At 42.4% G+C, this 21,954-nt stretch overlaps 4 protein-coding genes across 8 annotated transcripts; 1 reads left to right on the top strand and 3 right to left on the bottom strand.

Moving 5' to 3' along the window:
• Window positions 1-117: 117 nt before the first annotated feature.
• tk1 (thymidine kinase 1, soluble) lies at window positions 118-3,108 on the top strand. Its single transcript, XM_070856509.1, has 7 exons — window positions 118-341; window positions 539-570; window positions 980-1,093; window positions 1,532-1,625; window positions 1,771-1,860; window positions 2,125-2,244; window positions 2,556-3,108. Exons 1-7 carry the CDS (start codon window positions 276-278, stop codon window positions 2,733-2,735), a joined length of 696 nt encoding a protein of 231 aa, XP_070712610.1. The 5' UTR covers window positions 118-275; the 3' UTR covers window positions 2,736-3,108.
• A 285-nt stretch (window positions 3,109-3,393) lies between these two features.
• Window positions 3,394-10,878, bottom strand: syngr2b (synaptogyrin 2b). The gene is made up of 4 exons (XM_070856508.1): window positions 10,631-10,878; window positions 7,685-7,922; window positions 6,553-6,689; window positions 3,394-5,782 (listed from the first exon to the last, which is right to left on the bottom strand). The coding sequence occupies exons 1-4, from the start codon at window positions 10,739-10,741 to the stop codon at window positions 5,522-5,524; spliced, it is 747 nt and encodes a 248-aa protein (XP_070712609.1). The 5' UTR covers window positions 10,742-10,878; the 3' UTR covers window positions 3,394-5,521.
• Window positions 10,879-11,041: 163 nt separating this feature from the next.
• Window positions 11,042-16,068, bottom strand: LOC139222811 (Fc receptor-like protein 5). 3 transcript variants are annotated; one of them, XM_070854694.1, is made up of 13 exons: window positions 15,948-16,068; window positions 15,841-15,867; window positions 15,595-15,721; window positions 15,341-15,516; window positions 14,043-14,226; window positions 13,505-13,611; window positions 13,129-13,401; window positions 12,731-13,036; window positions 12,540-12,641; window positions 12,428-12,455; window positions 11,449-11,497; window positions 11,278-11,343; window positions 11,042-11,185 (listed from the first exon to the last, which is right to left on the bottom strand). In XM_070854694.1, the coding sequence occupies exons 1-13, from the start codon at window positions 15,976-15,978 to the stop codon at window positions 11,102-11,104; spliced, it is 1,560 nt and encodes a 519-aa protein (XP_070710795.1). In that variant the 5' UTR covers window positions 15,979-16,068; the 3' UTR covers window positions 11,042-11,101. The 3 variants fall into 3 exon arrangements, with proteins under 3 accessions (XP_070710795.1, XP_070710786.1, XP_070710802.1); XM_070854685.1 differs by having other exon boundaries at window positions 15,841-15,957; XM_070854701.1 differs by lacking the exons at window positions 11,042-11,185; window positions 12,428-12,455 and having other exon boundaries at window positions 15,841-15,957.
• A 255-nt stretch (window positions 16,069-16,323) lies between these two features.
• LOC139222367 (Fc receptor-like protein 5) lies at window positions 16,324-21,870 on the bottom strand. 3 transcript variants are annotated; one of them, XM_070854259.1, is made up of 11 exons: window positions 21,791-21,870; window positions 21,671-21,697; window positions 21,159-21,440; window positions 20,760-21,056; window positions 19,267-19,539; window positions 18,834-19,166; window positions 18,041-18,094; window positions 17,840-17,950; window positions 17,472-17,496; window positions 17,292-17,388; window positions 16,324-16,555 (listed from the first exon to the last, which is right to left on the bottom strand). In XM_070854259.1, exons 1-11 carry the CDS (start codon window positions 21,828-21,830, stop codon window positions 16,535-16,537), a joined length of 1,560 nt encoding a protein of 519 aa, XP_070710360.1. In that variant the 5' UTR covers window positions 21,831-21,870; the 3' UTR covers window positions 16,324-16,534. The 3 variants fall into 3 exon arrangements, with proteins under 3 accessions (XP_070710360.1, XP_070710361.1, XP_070710362.1); XM_070854260.1 differs by lacking the exon at window positions 18,041-18,094; XM_070854261.1 differs by lacking the exons at window positions 17,840-17,950; window positions 18,041-18,094.
• Between the last annotated feature and the right edge of the window lie 84 nt (window positions 21,871-21,954).

Here is a 21,954-nt window from a genome sequence, read left to right as displayed (position 1 = left end):
TTACTTCTCCAGATGACGTATGACGCCCTGTGCTGTGCTCGGCTCTGATTGGTCAGCAGCGGCGCTCTGTGGAAGCTGATAGGCTCCAAGATTCACGTGACTCTGCGCCCATTGGTGGAAGTGAGGATAAAGAAGTCGGGAACTGCCGGCGCGCTATATTCAACATTTTGTTTCAGAGCACTCTTTCCTTTCCTGGGGACTACGTTATTAATTTATTTGTTTATTTAACTGTTTTTTTTTTATTTATTTCAACTACAGCGTCATTACTAACAAAAATGGAGTGCGTGGACTTCCCGAGAATTCTTCCAAATTCACCGAGGAAAGCACGGGGACAGATTCAGGTTCATATCCGACTCATGTAACATTTAATGTCTTGATTAAACTAACATTGAACCATAACGTTACACTCAACTAACGAAGCGTGACTTACCTTAAACAGTAAGCAGAGCATTGGGCATGTAAATTTACAGGCTGTGTCGGTGACTTTGCGCTCCTCTAACGTTAAAAATAGTAACAGCTCCTCCATTGTTGTTTGCAGGTCATCTTTGGACCGATGTTTTCAGGCAAGAGGTGAGTTATTCATTCGGAAACATCAACACGGCACATCTTTACAGGTGTAGCTAGCTAGTACTGTAGATGTCCTCTGTTCAAAGCAATGTTAAAACTATGTTGATGATAGCATTTCCGCCAAGACTGCAACGTCCCGCCAAATTTCCTGCATTGTTTATCCAGCTCACATCTATAAGAATCTAAGCAAATCATATGCTGTAAAGCTGCACTTGATATTCTTTATGCGTTGTATATGAACACTTTTTTAGGACTACTGTACACTGACATTGCCTATGATACTAAACAGTATTGCATAGTATTTGTTATCTCATGCTGGTGCTGTGAATGTGTGTGAGAGAGACTCTGTCGTTGTCATCTGTTCAGATGGGGTTCAGCGATGTTAACTAACTTATTGTCATTTATCTTGTAGCACTGAACTGATGCGAAGAGTGCGCCGTTTCCAGATAGCCCAGTACAACTGCTTGGTGGTCAAATATGCCAGGGACACACGTTATTCTGACAAAGGCATGGCCACACATGACAAGTGAGTCAACTCTCGTAATTCACTTTTTCTCCTCAATTATTATTCCCTGTTGAAGTGGTTTTCTGGGGGAGGGTCTAAAGATGGAGGATCTCCTATGCTGTACAGATTTTGTAAAGCCCTTAAGGCAAAATTGTGATATTGGACTATATAACTAAAATTGACTCGACTATTTTTCTTTTATTGAAATAATACGTGTCTTTGAGTTTTGGGGATATGGTGATGAAATCAACAGAAAAGGAAGAGCCCACAGCTTGTTAGTCCAGATTTAAATGATGCACAGCTTCTTCTGCAATTTTCTTAAAATAAAAATTATAGCATTGGTGGATGGACTGTTGAGAAATATCATATCTTTCATCAACCTGATCCATGATACCTGAGCAAAAGATGACCTCTAGTGGTGAGATTAAAGTTTTCCCATATATCCTGTCCATCTTTTAGAAATACAATGGCAGCTGTACCAGCCAACTGTCTGGAGGATGTGCGGCCTCTGGCATTGCAAGCCTGTGTCATTGGAATTGATGAAGGACAGTTTGTAAGTACTATATACTGTATCTGTATCTGTTTCCCTTTAGGCCCAAACTAGAGGCCAGGATGCCTTGCTCTGAAATAATGAGGTGGGAATTAAGAAGGACAAATTTCTCACTGACAGAATCTATGCTTCTTCTGTGTTCTTGTAGTTTCCAGACACAGTGGATTTTTGTGAGGAGATGGCCAATTTAGGGAAGACAATCATTGTAGCTGCCTTGGATGGAACCTTCCAGAGAAAGGTGAGTGTCTGTGTTTGCGTCCGTATGTCTGACAAGCGAACACTGTGTGCACGCTGGCACGCAGGCAGATAGAGTATAGACACAATATGTGTGACACAAGAGGCACATTTTTAAGGAAAGACTGAACAATCTGCATGAGCAGCCAGTTCAATGCGCCCATTATTCCACACTATACTGTGTCTGTTCTGTCCTTGTAATGTAATTACACCTCCACCCTCGCAGTGGTACTGAGTTGCTTTTTTGCTGTCTTGTGCATTCTTGTAGGCATTTGGAAACATCCTGAATCTCGTCCCTCTTGCGGAAAGCGTGGTGAAGCTTAACGCCGTCTGCATGCAGTGTTATAAAGAAGCTGCCTACACTAAGAGAATAGGAGCGGAGAAGGAGGTGAGGAGGCAAAGCTAAGAAAGGTTTTGATTAAGTTAATCACAAAGGACAGTTTTTTTTTTTACAGGGTGGCTGTGTGGCAGGATTGGACAAATAACTGCATGATGGTTTACTGTCTCTATATGCTGTAAATGTATTGTAACAAGATATGATTGAAATAAGTTTTAAATATGAACATTTCTTTCAAATAAAGACTAGACTGGACTTCATTAGTGATATAATTCTTAGTGTGCAATGGGAAGGTTTAGTGAAAGTCTTTTCTTTTGTCAGTTTTTTGATAAATGGTCAACAATTGTTTGTCTGTGCCACAGGTGGAGGTGATAGGCGGGGCTGACAAGTATCAGGCGGCGTGTAGAAAGTGTTACGGAGGTCTGGTGGTGGACAAAGAGAACAGTGCTCCTCTCAGGGATGAAACTCCACAACATGCCCTCACAGGAAAACTGGTGGACTCTGGGATTCCCAGGAAGCTTTTCTCCTCTCTCCACCTCTGAACACAAAAAATAAGACTTGATGCAATAGCTGAGCGGACGACAAGAAGTCCAGGAATCGAATGAGTGTATGGCTGTGGTGTGTGTCCCCTTTAAACCTTGGTGGGGGGTTTTTTGTTGTGTAATTGGTGTAATGTTTTTTTTTTTTCCAATGGTTTTACTTGATAGACAGGACAGTGCACTTAATAAGCCTAGAAATGAGGAAGTCAATGAATAACTCAGTGCCATAGGGTTTTACTTTATCCATTTGCATTATCCTGTCAAATAGAGGGTTTTAAAGTATTTTTTACAACATGTATTGTCACTCAGTATGTTTTATTGGAAATTTGACTCATGTTTTACTATGTATAATAGGTCAGGAGTGGTCTTCAGTAAAATTCATGGTTTCAAAACATGGGATCTGATTTGATCATTGGGAAAATCCCCTTTTCTCACACTTAAACTTTCATGTTTTTCAACTCTGTGCACTAGCTGTGTGCTATGTTATCTGATGCCCTCACATGCTACAGAAGACCAAAATAACCTGTTTAAATCTTGGCAGGCTCACAGGCTGTCGCAATGAGCTGGCAGGTACGAATGGAAAAGTGTATCCTCCTGTACTATATAAAATCTGTAGTACTGCAGTACATGAATGCAACAATGTCCCCAATATGACCAAACGTTCTATGAATGATTTTATTCTATAAACAAAAGGTCTCAAGTATGTCGCTGTTGTGCTTCTGACACCAAGTCATGACAAAAGGTCAAAGCAAAAGGGACAAAAGGCAACTTCACAACTTCTCAGTGGTCAAAAAAGGTACTTGGAAACGATAGGAAAAAAAATCACTCTAGTCTCCACATCGAAAACATGGAGCTTGATTAAATCTAAATGAATCAAACAATGTTAATTAGCTGCAAACATTTCAATGTATGCCACTAGATATACATTAAATCAACATTGCATAGCAAAATTTAGCCTGGTGTTACGATTACATTGTTTTAATGGAACACAATAAGTCTACAAGCACAATTTTGAAATTCCTCATCAGTTTAAGTTGGGTAATTACAAGCTTCACCATCTGAGCCACACATTGATTTTTAAATGTTCAATAAAGAGCACAGTTAACTGATTTTCCAGAGCATGAAAATCAACATTTTACAAAAATCATTCCAGCAAAGCAGTGAGGGCAGCTGTGATACACAGCCGTTTAACCTAAATATAACTTCAAATGTAATCATGGCACATTTTATTCATTTTCCTTCCCCGAAAAACCCTTTAATTTCTCTCCTTGCGGCACAGATGACAAATTAGCAGCATTATTTGGCTTCAGTTAGTTATGCACGTCTTCTTTTGTAAGGGACTAAACATCTTAAATGTGGTACCATAAGAGTGTCGTGAATATAACCACATCCACAGATCTAGTCAGTCTGCATTCCCAACACATTACCTAAATGTGACTTTTGAGTGTCACTATAGCCGAGCAACAGCAGCCAGAACTGGATCCAGAAAAGGCAGCTGAGGTGTTAAACTCCCAAGGATTTTACTGTCAGGCACGAAGCAACAAAGTAAACAAGTAGTCGTTCTAAAGACAGCTGTTTGATTCTCACCAGTGCAGGCTGATGTGTTAATCTGTCATTGGTAGACATATCTGCTGCAGTCTGCCTCCAACAGATTAGTTTAAAGAGCTTGTAAACCGCAGATTAACATCAGTGTTCAGACAACTAAATGTCACCAAGACAATGGAGGAAGTGTTTGGCTGATCTGCTCACAGGCCGAAGAGGGAGCAGAGCTGCTGGTAGTTAATAAGTACCTCTTTTAGAATGAGGACACGCTTGGTGGATAAACCTGTTAGATAAGTGCATATTTATCTCCTTGCTCCTCCTTCCTGCCAATCTGACTGTTAACCACAGGTTTAAAGGGCAACGCTGACTACAGACTGGCACGTGTAAACCAACAAAAAATATGTCATGTTTGGTCAGAGATAAAGAAATGGAGGGACTTTTTTTTTATGGTTTCTAATCACAATCAGCAACACATTTTGACTTACACAGCAGCCATTTTACTTTAGGACAAGTTTCTAAGCAAACGTTCTTTCACGGCTGACAAACTGAATCTCTACAGAGCCCATGTGTTACAAAAAACTAAATCACAGGGGCATGTTTGGCTTTATAGTGGTCTTTTCCCACTGTACTCCCACAAAATCATTGATCAATTTAATACATCCTAAACTATTTATAGGTCCTCAACATAAATGCACTGAAGGGGAAAAATCCACTAAACCAAATAAGAAAAGAAAATCAGGCACATACAACCATTAAAATGGCGTCTTTGCATATTGAAATCTATGTACAAACACATTCTCGGGTTCCAACAGAGAGTAAAGACGAGCACGTCCTCTCTGACCGGACCCGTCACAGGTATTCTTCACGGAGTCACTTTATGTGACTTTTGACCTCCTGGTGACATTCTAACTACCTCTCCCCTTCCCGATCTGCTCATTTGAGGTAAAAAGTTGCGTCTCTGTACACAGGTCTAAAGTCAGATTACCCAATCACCAGCGCTAATCTCAACAGTCAGCCTGATATCTTGAGATCTGACCACAGACCCTTTGACGTAAACTGCAGAGTCCCTCATCTCGAACTTGCAGTTGCACTGCTCAGGCACTCATGCACTCCACTTAGAACTTGGAAAATCAAATGTAAAACCACATCAATATGATATATAGCTCTGGGTCTGTGCAGTGCAACTACAACCGGTCGACCAACAGATGACCTGGGACACCTCCCTGCCCGTGTGAGCTCCTTCTGTCTCAGTAGGTGGGCGGCTGGTAGCCAGCGTCTCCTTGTGGCTGTGGGTTTGGGATGAAGGGAGGCTGCTGGTGCATGTCGGGAACACTGCTGGGATAGGCTGTGTAGGTGGTAGGGGTGTAGGTAGTGGGGTTGTAGGAGGTGGGGGCGTAGGTTGGAGGGTAAGGGGTGTGGTGATCTTGTGGCTGCTCTGCGTAGGTTGGGATGGTAACATCATTAACGCCACGGCGGAATCGACCCAGAGCAAAGTAAGTTAGGATTCCCTGCACAATGGAAAAAAATATGTCACGGTTACTATAGTTACTTTAAAGACTTTTTCCAATATCTTAATGAATCAGCATGACAGCTGAGAATGTTCCAAAGCAACTGCATTGGTTTACTTCATGCCCGTGCAGAAATAAACTTGCAGAAACCTGAAGATGCTTAAGGGAGGTAATCCATCACAGTGACAGCGGCTGTCTGTCACCTGCTGAATTAATGATGTGTGGTAACGCCGTTGAAAGCAGGGTCGTCGTAACAATACTTCTGAATGATGCATTTAAGTGGTGATGGGAAGCTCCAGCACGCGAGATTGGAAAGCCGTCTATCGTGACATGTGGCCAATGCAAGAGTTACACATAGACAGTCTGTGAGATCAATTTCTTTGTGGTTGCTTGAAATAAAAAGGTGTCAAGTGTTCAGAGTTTCCCACCAGTACTTGAACGCACCAACCTGACTCCATGTGTGATGACACAAAAGTCCAACAGTAAACACTACGCAATAGTCACTCATGGAAGTTTCTTCAGCAGGTTTCATGAGAGTTAAAAGAGAAACTCAACACGGCTCTCATATGTCTGTTGAATATGATGTTGAATGTGGCTAAGCTTAGCATAAAAATCAGAAACAAAGGGGAACGGCTCTGCCCAAAGTTAAAAATATGCCCAACAGCACCTCTGCTTCACATGTTACATCAAACTAGAGCTTGGTGGGAAAGAAAGAGGCTAAAATCAGAGCTGTTTTGAATGAAAAAAACAACAACAGGGGTTCCACTCACCCATGTGGCGATAGAGAAGAAAGAGAAGGCCACAGTGGCACGTGCAGCGTCCATTGGGACACCGCTGACTTCATGAGTGCGACCCCACTGACTGGCCAACAGGCAGAAACAGACAAACCACAGGAAGGTCCACACCCCTAGAAAACACACACAGACACAGATGCACAAACACACATGCACAGATATAAATGACTGTTAACGCTGCATGAAAAGGTATCAATAAGTAAATTCCTGTGAAAAACATACAACAGAACAAAAAACAGCCAGTAGAATAAAAGGGGCCTCTCCTGTTGCCATCTGCTCAAATGACCACAAGCTGTTTCTCAAACTAACACTTCTTTGTTTCCCTGAAGAATGGCCAACTGTGAACTGCGTCATGTATGACTGATGAATGTTTAATTTCATCAAAATCTGTGACGTCATTGCACTGCTCAGTCATCCTCTGCTGCGTGCAGCCATGAATAACACAGGTTATGTTATGTCAGGAGAACAGGCGGCAGTTTGTCCCACCCTGAATGACTTTACGCTCCACCATCTCTACAAATGCCATTCCCTAGACACTTTTTACACAAAGTATCTCTCAGTACTATCATTCAATTGTATTATTTTTGCGCATATAACCTTTTTTTTTTTTCAGACATAGACATCTAATCAAACTTTCATGGTCACTTTAAAGCAGTATTAATGGATGCTTTGGCCACTAGGGGACAGTTGAATAAGGTGTAAGTATTATGTTGACATATTAGGTTGATGTATTAGCAATTAGGTATTGAATACTGAATATGTTCACCAGCTGGTCATTAAGTGTGTCTGTCTGCTGTTCGATGCTGAGCAAGTAGCACTTTGTGAGTTTTTAAAGCTTTTCCACTAAAGACAGCTGTCTGCTGCGGCGTGCTGATGAGAGCAACGAGAGTGAACCAAAACAGTAAAGTTGGGGCCATAAAACCAAAACAATGACCTAAAAGAAGCTAAAACAGAGGTGCAGGGAGGTGAAAAGCTGGGTGATAATACTGCGACATATTTCACAAATATTACACAAAGCCATTTGATGAATGGTTAATATAAAATTATTGATTAGTGCAGCTTTAAAGCTTCTTCAAAACAAAGAAATTACTTTGATGCTCCTGCTCACCTGAAAATCCCAAGTCTGCCATGACAGCATACTTCCTTTCCTGTGCGTTGCTCATGAAGGGCAAGTAAACATCCAACACCAGGAAGGAAACACATGCCAGGAAGGCAATCACCCCGATGCCCACGGCATAGTGACACGCCGAATCATTCTGGTTGAAGATGCACTTGGCGTCAGGACTGTGCGCAGAGTTGACGTATCCCTCTGTTGTGATGCAGCCGAACACCACCAAAGCAAATATCTACATTGAAACAGAGGAAAGAGGAAGGTGGCCTTCAGTGATTAACAACAACACACGAAGACCGATGGTTTTTTGGGTTTACCCTTTAACTTCACATGGCATACTTTACATTACTGCAAACCACTTCCAAATGCAAAGCTAAGTGTTTTGAGACCGTTTTCCTTTCAGGCAACCATTGGTTTTAGTTCAAGAAAGTCTACTAGCAGATACTTCAATCTGCTTTAATCGCTGTCTTATAAATTCAGTTACGAGCAGGGACTACTTGCAAAACTCTTCCTTGGTGGTGCATTCGAAGAAACTCTGACATCTGATATTTAGGGCTGCTTCCAAAATGCACTGCAATCAGGAGCTGTTACAACATCACAGAAGAAAATAAGAAACATCATTTGCATCACAGAGCTCACTATTAAGCATCCATCAGGAGTTTCTTGCACGCAGCGACTAGAAAGAGTACTCAAAACGGCCTCTGCTGATTTTGTTACGCAGTAATGCATTTTCAAGCAAACATCCTGTCTATTGAAAGCAGCGTTATCAGAGGAGATAACTGATTTCATCAGACATTGATGGAGCGTAGCGTCAAGAACTTCAGACGAAGCTGTGTCCATTTCTACTTCAACAAGTTGGCCAAAGGTTGTAATTATCACATGAAACATAGTGACATTATTACGTGTCACCATGGACAGTCTGTTTTCTCCAGAGACACCTCACAGCTCTTGTGCTCATCGTGTGTTTATAGAGTGAGGAGTGCTAAGGGCTGCCTAGTCCCTCTGACCGTCCCGTGGTCTGTTGCTGTCTGCTCTGGTTACCCACCTAACCATGTGACCTACTTCTGAGTGCAGCTGCCTGCCATGTGACTCCAGAGATGCCACCGACTCCCTAACAATACTCATAATGAGATCTGGGAGGAGGATAGAGAGGGACTGTTTAACTGTGGGGGAGACGGCTGAGGTGAGAGGGCAGAGAGAGAAATAGGCCACGGTCCTGCTGATGGGGTGAGACAAAAAGCACCGAAAAGTACAGACGACAGAGACATTAGGGAAGTGAATCTGGGGAGTTCAGAAGCACAAGATAAGAGCAGTTAGTGAAGCAGATGGATGGTTCTGTATGTAAATGGTCAGATGGAAAGTGTTCATGTGTTGAGTGACAGATGTCCCATAATAACACTAATGTCCCATATATACATTCAATATGTTCTTTTGGATCTCATTATTTAGCAGAGTTATACTGGAAATATACTGTGCCAAGGACCAAAGGGTCACTAAAGAACACAAACTGTTTTTTTTTGGTATCATTCTGGCATTTTAGAGAAGCTATAGTGATGTGATTCAACACATTAAATGGCCAAGAGTCATCGTAGGCAGCGTTTATTTATTCCAGGAGCCGGTGTGGTGCATTATGGGTCTTGTAGGCAGAGTTACTGAGCAAACAATCCTTTCTTGTGCCATAGTGGCTGGCTCGATGAAGTTAGATTAAAATCACCAGAGATACATGGTGATCTACACAGAGTGAACTTGAGATGAGTTGAGCACAGCTGCACTAAGTACATGTGTGTGTGTGTGTGTGTGTGTGTGCGTGTGTGTTTGAGAAGGAGATCAGTGGCACACATTCACCCAGAGTAAAAGCGAGGGTCAGCAAGAGGTATCACCTTACCTATCCATCAGCCCCTGTTTACCAGTGACACACACATAATCTCTCTCACACACACACACAGTTTCCCAAACACGTGCACATAAACACTCAGCAGTTGAGGCAACCAAGGGCACATTCTGTCCCCTCATCTACCACACTGGGCATGCTCCACTATCCAGGTGAAGCTGGAGTGTGTTTTCCGCTGCCCACGCTCACCCTTCATTGTATATGAGATAGAGGCCTAACAAGTAATATAAACTTCATGAGCCAAATGAATGAAAATCAGCCGCAGTCTCGGCGGTCCAAAGTCGGTCTATATGGAGATGAAGGCAGTCGTGTCCAGTACGACTCCAAATCTTACAGCTTCATTTCATCCAGGAGATGGTTGAGGGCAGATAGAACAGTTGAAGCCTTCACACAGACATGTGCTCACCATCACCATATATTGTTAGATATATTCTATTATATAACACTTCTGCTTGGGATTCATTTGGGACTTTCCAGATCAGTGTCCTTACCACAAAAACAAATGTGCCATTCAGATTTGCCTAGCAACAAGTGATCAGCAGAACTTTCCCTGTAAATAAATTCCCCTCTCTATGAAAATAGCCTCTGTCCGATAACCACTATTAATATTACTGTCTTTTATCCATTTTAAAACACTGTAGTGGAACTTCATTTCCTCTGATCTAACTTTAGAAGCTGCATGAATGTGATCTCCCTTTGGTTAATATCTCAGTGCTGAGCTACGTATTAAAATGAAGGTACATTCTATATTAAGCTGGTTTGTGGATATCTCTGTGTTTCTGACACTTTTCTGTCTTTTGTCCTCTGACAACTGCGGTGTTGACCTGTGCTGTCGTCGAGCTGCTGTCATACACCAGCTGCATGCAACATGACGCCCCGCAGAGACGCTGCATATAGTAGCCTGTTGTTCTGCCCAGAACAAATGAGAATCTTTACGCGCTCCGGGCCGGTGCGCACCTGCTCCAAGGAGATCCGAGTGGGATATCTCTTTTGGACCTTTGAACTCACTGTTATAACATAAACTAGTACACCCACACACACTCTCCACTCACCCAGCTGAGAAGCCGCACGATGGTTTGCGGCTGTCGGATAAACTTGTTGAAGTCGAAGCCTGCTCCTGCGAGCGAAGCCCCGTACGCACTTGCAGCGCCCGTCTCCTCCATGTCTCCCCCGATCAGCCGAGCTCTCCGCGTGGATTTAACCGACCAGACAGGACAGCCTACACGCTTCACTAGACTAAACTCGACCAAAAGTACAGCCGGGGCACTTGACGAAGACTAGAGCCACCCAGAGGAGCTGCGCAGGCGGCTGCGCTGTCCTGCTGCGCGTCAGAGGGGCGGAGCTGGTCGGCGAGGAGCCAGCAGAGACCATCATGTGCGACTCTTATCGTTTATTTTACCACCCTATCATAATTGCGCAAAAGATAATCTAGTTTTTCATACTGAAAGGACGAGACAGCGCCGAACACCTCGATCAGATCTTTATTTAACAAGCGGTGTGTGTTTGTAGAGCAGTTTGAACCCTCAGGGCTCCTCAGCTGCTTCATCCTCCAACGTCCTTTTCTCCCTTTCAATCCGGGGCCACTCATCCACAGAGGCTTCAGATGCCTGAGGACAACAAGCAGACGAGCAGGAGAGTCTGACTGCTTGCTTGTTTAAAACAACCGACCGATTGGTATCACTTATTTAGATGATCTCACCTGATCAAAGTCACCACCTGTGGCTGCCATCACCACATCAGCACCCTCATTGTACTCTGATGAATCCTGCAAGGAGACATTTTTGAGATAAGACAGTGTGCAGGCACGGGCACAAGGAATGGATGAAGTGAACTGCCTTTGAGTGATGGAGATACTAGTAGAGTGACTGACCAGCTCGCCCTCATATGCAGCGATCATGCTCTCCATCTCGAAGCTCACCCTGGAGAGGACAAGAAGCCAGGCGTCACATAAACATTGTCACACAGCCACACAGCGTAAAATGAAAACAGGCCCAGCTACACACAGGGCCATCGCTACCACTGGGGACACTAGGTAGAGTGGATAGCTTCTAAGAGTGTTGAGCTTTCCAAAACCTGAGGAGGAGAGCTCATACCTCAGTTACACCCAAACTGATGAACAATGACTGATTCAGATTTCATTTGACCCATCGCATTTAAATTTGACTTCTTGGGGCAAAAAAAGTGATACAATTGAGTATTTGTTGATAATTAACATAATTTTAACAGTTAGACAAATAAAAACGCCACATTTACATATTTAACTGCTCATTGAGAGTCTTATTCAACCCAAAAATGATGATCTTGTTTTAAGACAGCTGGACATCCGCTGACACTATTCATCATCTTTACTGGGAAACTTCAACTGTAAAGCTGCATCAGAGATTCGTTGCTGTTTCAGTTCCTTGGTCACCAGTAGAGGTTGAAGATATGTAACCTGTTGAACCAGTAGGTCAAAATCATCCAGCGCACAAACCTTCGTCCCTCTTCACTCCCTTCTCTCCCTGTGATTATTTCAGGTCTGTGTGTCAAGGTGTGTAACAAAGCCAAAAAAAAGTCTAAATAAGTCTTAACTGTGAACGATAACAATACATTTTTTACATGTTGCAGTATTCATCAGTTTTGGACCTTTGCATGAAAGCTGCTGTTTTGTTTTTTAAGGCACATGACAGTGAAACAGGAATAGACTTGATGACAGATGGTAGGTTAACTCCCAACATGTGATTCTTTCTTACTAAAAGAAAAAAGAAAAACAAGAAGCACAAATCTTTTCTCAGGAGGAAGTAACAGCTTCAGCGGTGTGTGGTCATCATTTTTTAAGGTATTAGAATTCAACAGAGAGACTGACTCACAAAGACTTCCCTCTGTTCTGCCTTTGACCTGAAAGAGGAGTAAAAACATTACTTCACAGTTACAATGAGGAACAACCAGGACTCTGAAATTACAGAAATGTCGCGGACTCACTGAACACCACTCCAATCCCACAGCAAGCGCAGACCAGGAGAACCAGGAAGGTGAAACATCCAAAGACAACTGCCACCACCAAGACGGGGAGACGATTCAACACTGGAGGAGCAAGAAGATGAAGAGGAGGTGAAAGCAGGTATCACCTGTAAGAAGGATGCTTCACTTCAACAGTGGTGGATCAACTGTACCTTCTTTATCCAAATACTGCCTCTTGCTGCTTATGGCGGTGGTGCTGTCGAAGCTGTCTGACACCTCACAGTGGTACGTCCCAGCGCTGCTTCTCCCTACAGACAGCAGCAGGATGGACTGCTCTGGAGGCTGGTCGACCACATAGTAGAAGCTCCCTCGGTCAAGTAGGAGGGTTTTGTTGAGGAACCACTGGTACCGTGGAAGAGATCCCTTTGCTGCCTTGCAGTAGAACCTCAGGCCGATCACAGCATAGTTTTCTCCAACGTCATAGTTGTAATGCATCGTCACAGGCCCGCCAACCGGGACTATTGGAGGCAGTGTGGATCAAAAAGGGGCAAACATTTACAAAAAGTGTCGACCACTGTGTTATGACAGCAGTTTCAAACGATGCACATACCAACTTCTAGGGGAATCCATTCACTGTATGTGATGTTGTCTCCATTGTTCGCCTGGCACTGGAGCCACCCCAAGTGCCGCCCCAAGACCAAGGGAATCTTAAATGTGGCATTTCTGTCTTCGACCGTCACACTGGCAACCAATTCGTCCCTGTTGTATAGTGAAAAGTTAACAGGCAGGGTCCCTTTTGTTGATTCACAGGTGACCACTGCAGAATAGTTGTTGGAATCCTCCTTTAGCACGGTGAAGGAGATGTCAGGCTTTGACACCACGTCTGGGGGAACAGGATGGTTGTGAGTGTTATTTTGCTCAAAGAGACTGTGTCGCATCTGTTAAATTTGAGCCTGATGGTAAGTTCACAACGTGCGACAGCTAACCTTTGACTGAGATTACAACTTCAGAGCTGTTGGAGGTGAAGAACTCCGTGTTGTTGAAGTGGTTGGTGGCGACACACATGTAGGAGCCGCTGTCCTCAGAGGTCGTGCTGGGGGGTGACACAGATAATCATTTCAGTAACTTTCTTACTTACTTTCTTTTTGTTGGACAGATGTTTGCTTCTTACAAAACAGGAAGTTACTTAAAAAACTACAGAGCATTTACTTATTTTTAGTCTGCGCTATATTCAGTCTTTTTAGTGCAACAATTTTTGTTTTCATAACAGCAATTCCGAGTTCTGAACTCTGATTCTTCCTAAAAACCTCAGGTTTATAATGCTGTGGGTTTTTTTTTATCCCATAACGCCACTTAAAATAGCATCAGTTTTTGGATTTCTGATTGTCTTCGGATTAGGCAAATGAGAACACTGCCCACAGTACAGAAAGGTTAACCAAATGAAAAACCGCTCACAACACCATAGAAACTACCGAATAATGCAGCGGCAGCTGTGAGATACCATCTCACTGGGATGCCACTGACCTGTAGATGAAGAGATGGTCATCTGCAACATAATGGAAAGGAGAAGAGACAGGCCGTCCATTCAGCAGCCACTTGTAGGAGACTTCATTTCCAGCAGTAAGTTCACAGAACAGCTCCAGTGTCTTTCCCTCAAAGAACTCCACTGAGCCCGAACGGATGACAACCTTCGCACCTTTCACTGGCTCTACAGGACAGACACACCACCAGGATGAGATCCTCGGCTCCAGATTTAAAAAAACAAGGTGCGTCATTTTCCTCAGGTTTTTATGGTCTGTTTGGCAAGTCCTTGGATTGGTTTTATGGGTGGTCATGACCTGAACAACACCTAACTAGTCTTGGCTACTTTAGTATATTATACACTGTTGCCCATAAAGTTGGAATAAAATGTTTTTTACCTCTTCTCCTGAAATGATTGTGACAATGTGATTTATTCTTGATAAATAAAGTGAATATCTTCTCAACTTTATTGATCAAACTCTTCCAAACACATCACAGTGAAACTTAAACCACTATTAACCTTTGCAGACTGTGTAGTCAGGCTTTAACTAAATTGGGGGTATTCAACAATTATTCCAACTTTATGGGCAACAGTGTATTTGTGTGAAGGAACCTCGTGATGGTGTCCAAATGTTTTGTTTGTTGTTCTATCAATGACAACATTGTCCATTGTTTGGTGCAGGCCGAAGTATCTCCACAACATATTGGATGGACTGTCATGAAATGTTGTCATGTTCCCCAGATGGATGACTCCTGCTCACTTTGGTGACAGTTCCTCAGTGCTACCATGAAGTTGGCTCATGGTTCGATTTTGAATTTTTCTGAATCTCCAAAGCACCTGTGTTTACATTTTTACAATGGGAACCTTTTCATTTGTTCCTTATTTAACCAAGTAAAAGACCCAATGGGATTAAAATCTATTTTTCAACAGACTGAATCAAGATGGCAACTTATAGTAAAAGCAAATCTGTGAACATTGAGATCCAATGGTTTGTGTAGCACACATACTTTCATTCTTATTTTCATGTTCTTATCCGTCTTTTTCACTCTCACTGATCTAAATTGTTGGTTTTGACCATTGTTGTTTCAGTCATTGTTTGTAGTGGATACATGTATGATCCCTGTCAAATAGATTAATAGATAGATCAATAAATGTGACACAGATATGCATAAACACCTTACACCTCACAATAACATGCCTTTTGAGAGATGTATTCCTTATTGTGTTGAGCTTTTACAAACATACATGTCCATTATGCTCTACGTTAGCACAATAAATCCTTGGTAACGAAGAGACTCACCAACAACCCTGAGATAGTGTGTGTTGCTGACAGTGGGCTCTATGTTAGAGTTGTTCTGCACTTTGGCCACACACTCCAGGTTTCCGTTGTGGTGAGATCTGATTACGAGGGGGAAGGATCCAACCTCATCATCCAGGGAGGTGTATTCGGCCAGCAATCTATCACGGTTACCCTCTCTGGAAAGGATCAGTAATCAATGATATTACTTTTCCATTTGAATGCAGTGGTTAGATTTAATGTGGACAAATACTCACTTGAATAACTGCAGCAGGATAGATTCATTGCTTGGGTTGTCCAGCAGCTCACAATGAAACTCTGCAAAGGTATTCACCTTAGCTTCTGAAGGGCCAAACAGAAGTGGACGTCCCAGCAGTGACTGACCTATCAAAAATACAACAAAATAAAACAAAGCTGCAGGATGAAAACAGTCTTTAGCCATATAATTATATTAAATGACTATACACACAGTAACACACACTCAAAAATTAAAACTGACTTACTGCTCCCGTTGCTACAGTAGTACAGCCCTGTAGAGAGGAGGAACAAGTCAAATAGCTCGCAAGACATTCAAATTATGAAATACTAGATGTACCTTATGGTAGCTTACCCAGAATGACCACAAAGAGGGAAGGAAACATGCTTGCAGGAAACTTGTTGTCTTTAATACAGCTATGTACTTCAAATATGATTCCACCACGACGTGTAACACAGGAGTTTTGACAGTTTGACAGAAGCACACACACACACACGCAAACTCACACACACATATGCGTAGAAACATGTGCAAATAGCTGATAGTGTCACACTACACCTCCCTGCTGTGACCTCCCTCTCCAAGACATCACAAGATGAATCAATTCACTCAGAGGTGTTATGTTCTCTTTTGAGAATCGAAAAACAGTAAGCATTGTGAAGCAGAGGTGAGAGTGTAATCAAGCATAGTATTTTTTTCATTGGTTTAGTTGAAAAAAAACAACAAAACATTCAAAATTTAAATTTTTATTTCAAATAGCATCACTCCATACAGTAGTTTTGCTGAAAAATACATGATCTCTCACTCTTTTTAATTAAATGATCCACGCTTTCATTTACCTGATGAGCACTTGTAATTGCCTGCAGAGGTACAAAAAATAGCTACAGATTTAAAATGAAATGCTGAACAATTTGCATGAAGAGGTGCAGGCTCCATCTAGCTCATACTGAGATCTCGACGGTCTAAAACAGAGAGAGAAAGAGAAAAAACAGTCATGATGGCTTTAATTCATTATTCAAAACAAAACAATCACTTAATTTCAGCATACACAAAAAATTATTCTGTTGTGAGTTTGAAGATGAAAAACCACAGAAGGATAAAAACATGCAGGGCTGACATTGGTATGATGTAAGCTACAGCTAATAATATTGATAGTGGGTGTGTTAGATTTATGGTAGGCGTGTGAATGATCAAGCATTGACAATATGATTGTATAATTAACCTAGTATTTATCATCATCATCATCATCATCATCATCATATTATCACTGTCAATATAATCATACACAGACTTATACTGTACATTGTAAACATGTATATACCACTAAATCCTTCTACCTTGTGTATATACATGCAGTGGATATAAAAAATCTACACACCCCTGTTGAAATGTCAGGTTTTTGTGATGTAAAAAAATGAGACCAAAATAAATCATTTCAGAACTTTCTCCACCTTTAATGTGACCTATAACCTGTACAACTCACTTGAAAAACAAACTGAAATCTTTTAGTTGCATTAGTTTAAGGGTGTGCACACTTATGCAACCACATTATTTTATTTTATTTTTACCCCCCCCCCCCCCTAAAAGATTTCAGTTTGTTTTTCAATTGAATTGTACAGGTTATAGGTCACATTAAAGGTGGAAAAAGTTCTGAAATTATTTTGGTCGAAATCATTGTGTTTACACTGTTATGGGTACCTGATTCTCGACATCACAGTCTGCAGATGAAGCGTTGGCCTGTTCGCCTCCTGACTGGCGTGTGGGTTCAGACTGAGGAAGTGCATCAGAACTGGAACTAGAAAGTACAAACACCGTTGAACGGGCAGATTTGAGCGGCAGAGCAACAAACGTTTTGAGGTCCGTAAAGATGAAGCTTACTTTGGTGTAGCAATGTGAGAGTGAGCTGTGAAAGAAATAGGAGGTGGAGATGTAAGAGCATTTATGATCAACACTTTATTTTAACACAAGCAACGTGCACAGAGAAAAGAACTTAAATCATACATTTAAAAATATGTGTTTTATATATTATAAAGAAACAAAATGAATGTTTACATTTTAAAAGGGGGGGGGCTAGGGGATTATAATGGCTGCATAGAGGTTCAAGGTCACTGAAATGTGAAGTATATTCAGTGTGTTAGGTAATAAAGATATATTGCAAATAAAAGGATCATAACTTATGATATAAGAACATTTAATATAAATTCAGTGACACATTTCCAGTCAATTAATTTCTCCGTCACACACACCTTGCTTGTGGTCCAAAAGCTTGAGCACACACATTGCACCCACTGCCAGCATGAAGAGAAGAAAGCAGCAGAATGCTATGGTAATGACCTCTATGGTGTTCATATTATGCTCTGTGTAAGAGAAGGGACAAGGCCGGTGAAGTATTACATACTGTAGAGGTATCATGTAAGGCATTTATATATACTATATGTGCTTTTTACTTGTTGGTGTTTCAGTGGGAGATGTTGCTTGAGGCATGGTGTAAAGGATCCCGTCTGATCAAGAGTAAAAAAAAGTGCGATGTGGTACAGATCACAGAGACCCCACACAAAGAAAGAAGGCACATGTGAAATGTTAAAATTGGTCTGGGTTAAAAAGAAGTCTGTTAGAGGAATACTTAAATATTTTGTAAAATATGCTTTTTACAGAGTTACATAAGAACATTATCAAATGTAGCTGGAGCCAGCAGCTGGTTGTCTTAGCTCAGCATAGAGACTGAGAAACAGAGGAGGAAGGGCTACCCAGGCTCTGTCCAAAAGTTTAAAAAATTCAGCTTTTTTTATGGATTATTTCTGCAAAAACTGAAGTGTAAAATGACAATTTGCTGTTTTACAGAGGTTTATGTTCCAGACTATTTCATGACCAGGTGCTGTAACCTTGTGGTGTCTCTGCTGGTTGCCCATCAAACTCACAGGGACAACAAAACTCCAGCATGTCCTTGCACCAGGCCAAGACACACATCAGCACATATATGAGCCCTTTGTTTGTACATATTAAACAAATTTGTGAACCTTAGAGGCGCAGTTAGTTTACCTTTACAGAACCAGAGCCAGGTTCGCTGCTTCCCCTTGAATCCCATCTTTATGCTAAGCTAAGCTAATGGGCTGCTGGCGTTGGCTTCTTTTTTACCATCCAGAGATCAAACTCCAAGGAAGCGAATAAGCATATTTCCCAAAATGTGAAACTATTCCAATAAGATTACTTTTATTCAACATTAGGTCTTGATCTCTCCACCTGTGACTTGGACCAGCACGGCTGCACTCTCCACCCAGGACCCGGAGTCATCGTAACTGTCCCTGGCCCTGCAGCGGTAATACCCAGACTTCTCTAGGCCGGGCTTGGCCACAATGAGGGTTTGTCTGTGGTCGTTTAGGGCATAGTGAGACAGGCGGCGTTGAACATGGGAGACCACGTGCGTCTCAGAAGGAAGGACAGAGTCGTTCAGGAGCCAGGAGATATAAGGGAAAGTTCCCCTGCTGATTTGACAGCTCAGCCTGGCAGCGGCCAGTTTGGAGTCAGCTCTGTAGAGGTATTCAACCTCCACCTTCACATCACCTCCAACTGGGGCTGGAACAGGGGGGAGGAGAGGAAGATTATCAAAGAGCAGAACTAAAGGCAGGCTATAGAAGAAAGGCACATTTCCCTCACAAGTCCGTGCAGCTCATACCCACTTCCAGAGTCACAGGCTCACTCATCAACTCCTGCACCTCAGTAGTGACCCGACATCGAGCCATGCCCATGTCCCTCCCAGGTACCATGGCGACAGAGAACCATGCAGCGAGGTGCTCAGTTGCTGTGACAGATCCCACTTCCGTTTCATCTACTGTGAGAGAGAAGTTGACCGGAGGACTCCCTCTTGTTGACCAGCAGGTCACGTTTCCATGGTAACTGTCTCCCTCTTTGGTGATGGAGAAAGAGATCCTTGGTTTTGAGACATAGACTGGTGGAGGAAAGACGATGGGGACAGAGATGATACAGTACATGTTAGGCTGCAGGTAAACTTTATACAAATCTAACCAACATGTCAGGCCAAAAGTATGTGGACGATAATTGTGTACTTTTAATCTGTTTTGACTGAGGGCCCTTACCTCTAATGAACTCTTAACGCTACCCTACTCTTAATGCTTAATGCTCTTAATGCTAATGATATTTTAGACTATATTGTGCTTCCAACAGTTTGAAGAAGGCCCTCTCCTGCTTCAACATGACAACACCCAGTCACCACAGTGACAAAGCTATCATACTGATGTTCAGCAGGTACAGTCTTTGCCACGATCACCATATTATCAGCAGTAAACAGAGAACAGCTGCAGTTGATGGGAGTGTCATTAGTTTGAACGTAATTAGTCATAAACCAAAGTATTGAACAAATCAAAAATGTGACCAGTTGGCGGCACAAGAAAAGATGTTAATGGTTTACCAAAGCAAACTGCATAAGATAGCCAATATATTCAGGAGGACCGCTGTTCAACAATTTAACTGCATCATGATGATGTTTGATGATGATGTATCACATCCCCTTTACGAGCTGTTACCATCAGGCATAGGGTATAGGGTGAGCAAATGCTAAAAGACTGGCTGAGGTGTGCCTAGGCATTTTTGGACAAGCACAAGTCTCTCTCATCCCTCTTAACCTCTTTCTTAGTTTTTTCTGGTCTGTCAGTAGGGTGACATTGCTCCGAACCCACTGGGCATGCAGATCATTCGTGTCTACCAACATTGCACTGCTGAACAAACTGTGTAATGTGTCGAACACTTGGTGATATGTTGTGTATAGGTCTGTGAGTGTGCTGCTGTTGTTAGTCTTTAGTGCTGTGGTCATGGTAGTTTCTAGTTGTCTTTGTGATGATTGCTGTATGGCACATGATGACGTTACGAAAGGACTAATAAATATTTATCTATCTAATCCAACATATAATTGTTAAATTTTGCTCTAAACCAAATAAGTCAACCTTATGGTGGCACTTGAGCAAAGCTAGAGGATCATCAGAGCCACTAGGGCTTGTGAATGTCTGTACATTGTTCTTAAGATATTTCAATCTGAGCCAATACTGCTGTCACTGCTTGCACACATAAAAAAACAACCCTGAGTCATTCAGTACCTCCAGTAGGTCTTCAATGTACTCTACTACACTTGCGTTTTGTTTAGTTGACACATACCTTTGACCGTCAACTGGATCTCTGAGCTGCTGGAAAACCTCTTGATGTCCTTCACCCTGGACCAAGCCATGCAAGAATAGTTCCCAGCATGCTCTGGGGTCACCTTGCCCACCACTAGCTTGTTCCCACTCAGGTGAAGGAAAGGAGACGTTGGAGGTATTACTTCCTTCTTGTTGAAAAACCAGGCGTAGGAAAGGTGGGAGCCCCTTGAGACGTTGCAGCTCAGTACGATGTCTGACCCGACATATGCGATGGGGGGGAAGGGTTCAGAGATCACTCTGGTATTCGATGCTGGAGCTAGAAGTTAGGCGATGATAGATGGTTGGTGAGGAGAGGAGGAAGTATGGGGACTTTAGATGAGATAAATGCTTTCTTTATCTGTGTTGGTCTTTTACTCACTGACTACACTCAGCTTGATGCTGTTGCTGACTCCTGTGCTTCGTCCTGCCGTTGCCTTGCAGCGATATGACCCCTCTGATGTTGCAGCAACCTTCTGGAAGAAGGACGCCGGTTGGTCCCCTTGTAGATCGCTGGCGACCAGGACGTCACCGTCCCTCATCAGCTCGTAGGTGACCGGCAGAGAGGAGTCAGGTGCAGTCAGGACACAATGGAAAGCGACTCTGGAGCCAAGGTAGGCCATGTCAGGACCGGTCAACACTGGGCGAACAGAGTTTGATCCACCTGAGGAAAGAAATGAAACACAGGGAGTTTGGGTGGAGAAATGTACCTATAGCAAGTTTTAAAGAGAGTATGAGCAGATAGAGTCACCAATCAAAGAGATAGCTAGATCAAAGAATAGCAAACTCCTGAGTTAATAGCACTCTTCACCTGCCACTTTAATTATACAGCAAATATCTGGAAAAAAGGTTCTGAACCAGTGAGAGTGAAGTTTAAAACTTTAGCAAACTTACTGATCTTGATGAACAAACATGCCAGAGCTGAAAAAATAAGGAAAAAAAACATGTAAGTAAAACTATTCATCCAATTCATTATTTATGTTAACATTTTAAATAAAAATTGTACAAACTCACCCAAAAATGACAGCAAATGAAGAGTCTGTAGATTCCTCATAACAGTGCTCTGTATTTATCTTTGATATGGTTTGTCCAGCTCAGATCAGAGTGTTTTTGTGTGTGTGCGTAAAAGCTAGGGGTGTCACACATGTGTTACAAGTAGATAACATATTAGGCTGCAT

The sequence above is a fragment of the Pempheris klunzingeri genome, chromosome 3, assembly GCF_042242105.1.
Source record: "Pempheris klunzingeri isolate RE-2024b chromosome 3, fPemKlu1.hap1, whole genome shotgun sequence".
Classification (NCBI taxonomy): Eukaryota; Metazoa; Chordata; class Actinopteri; order Acropomatiformes; family Pempheridae; genus Pempheris; species Pempheris klunzingeri.
The sequence above is the reverse complement of the archived record's forward strand: the minus strand, read 5'-3'. Positions and strand labels throughout refer to the sequence as shown.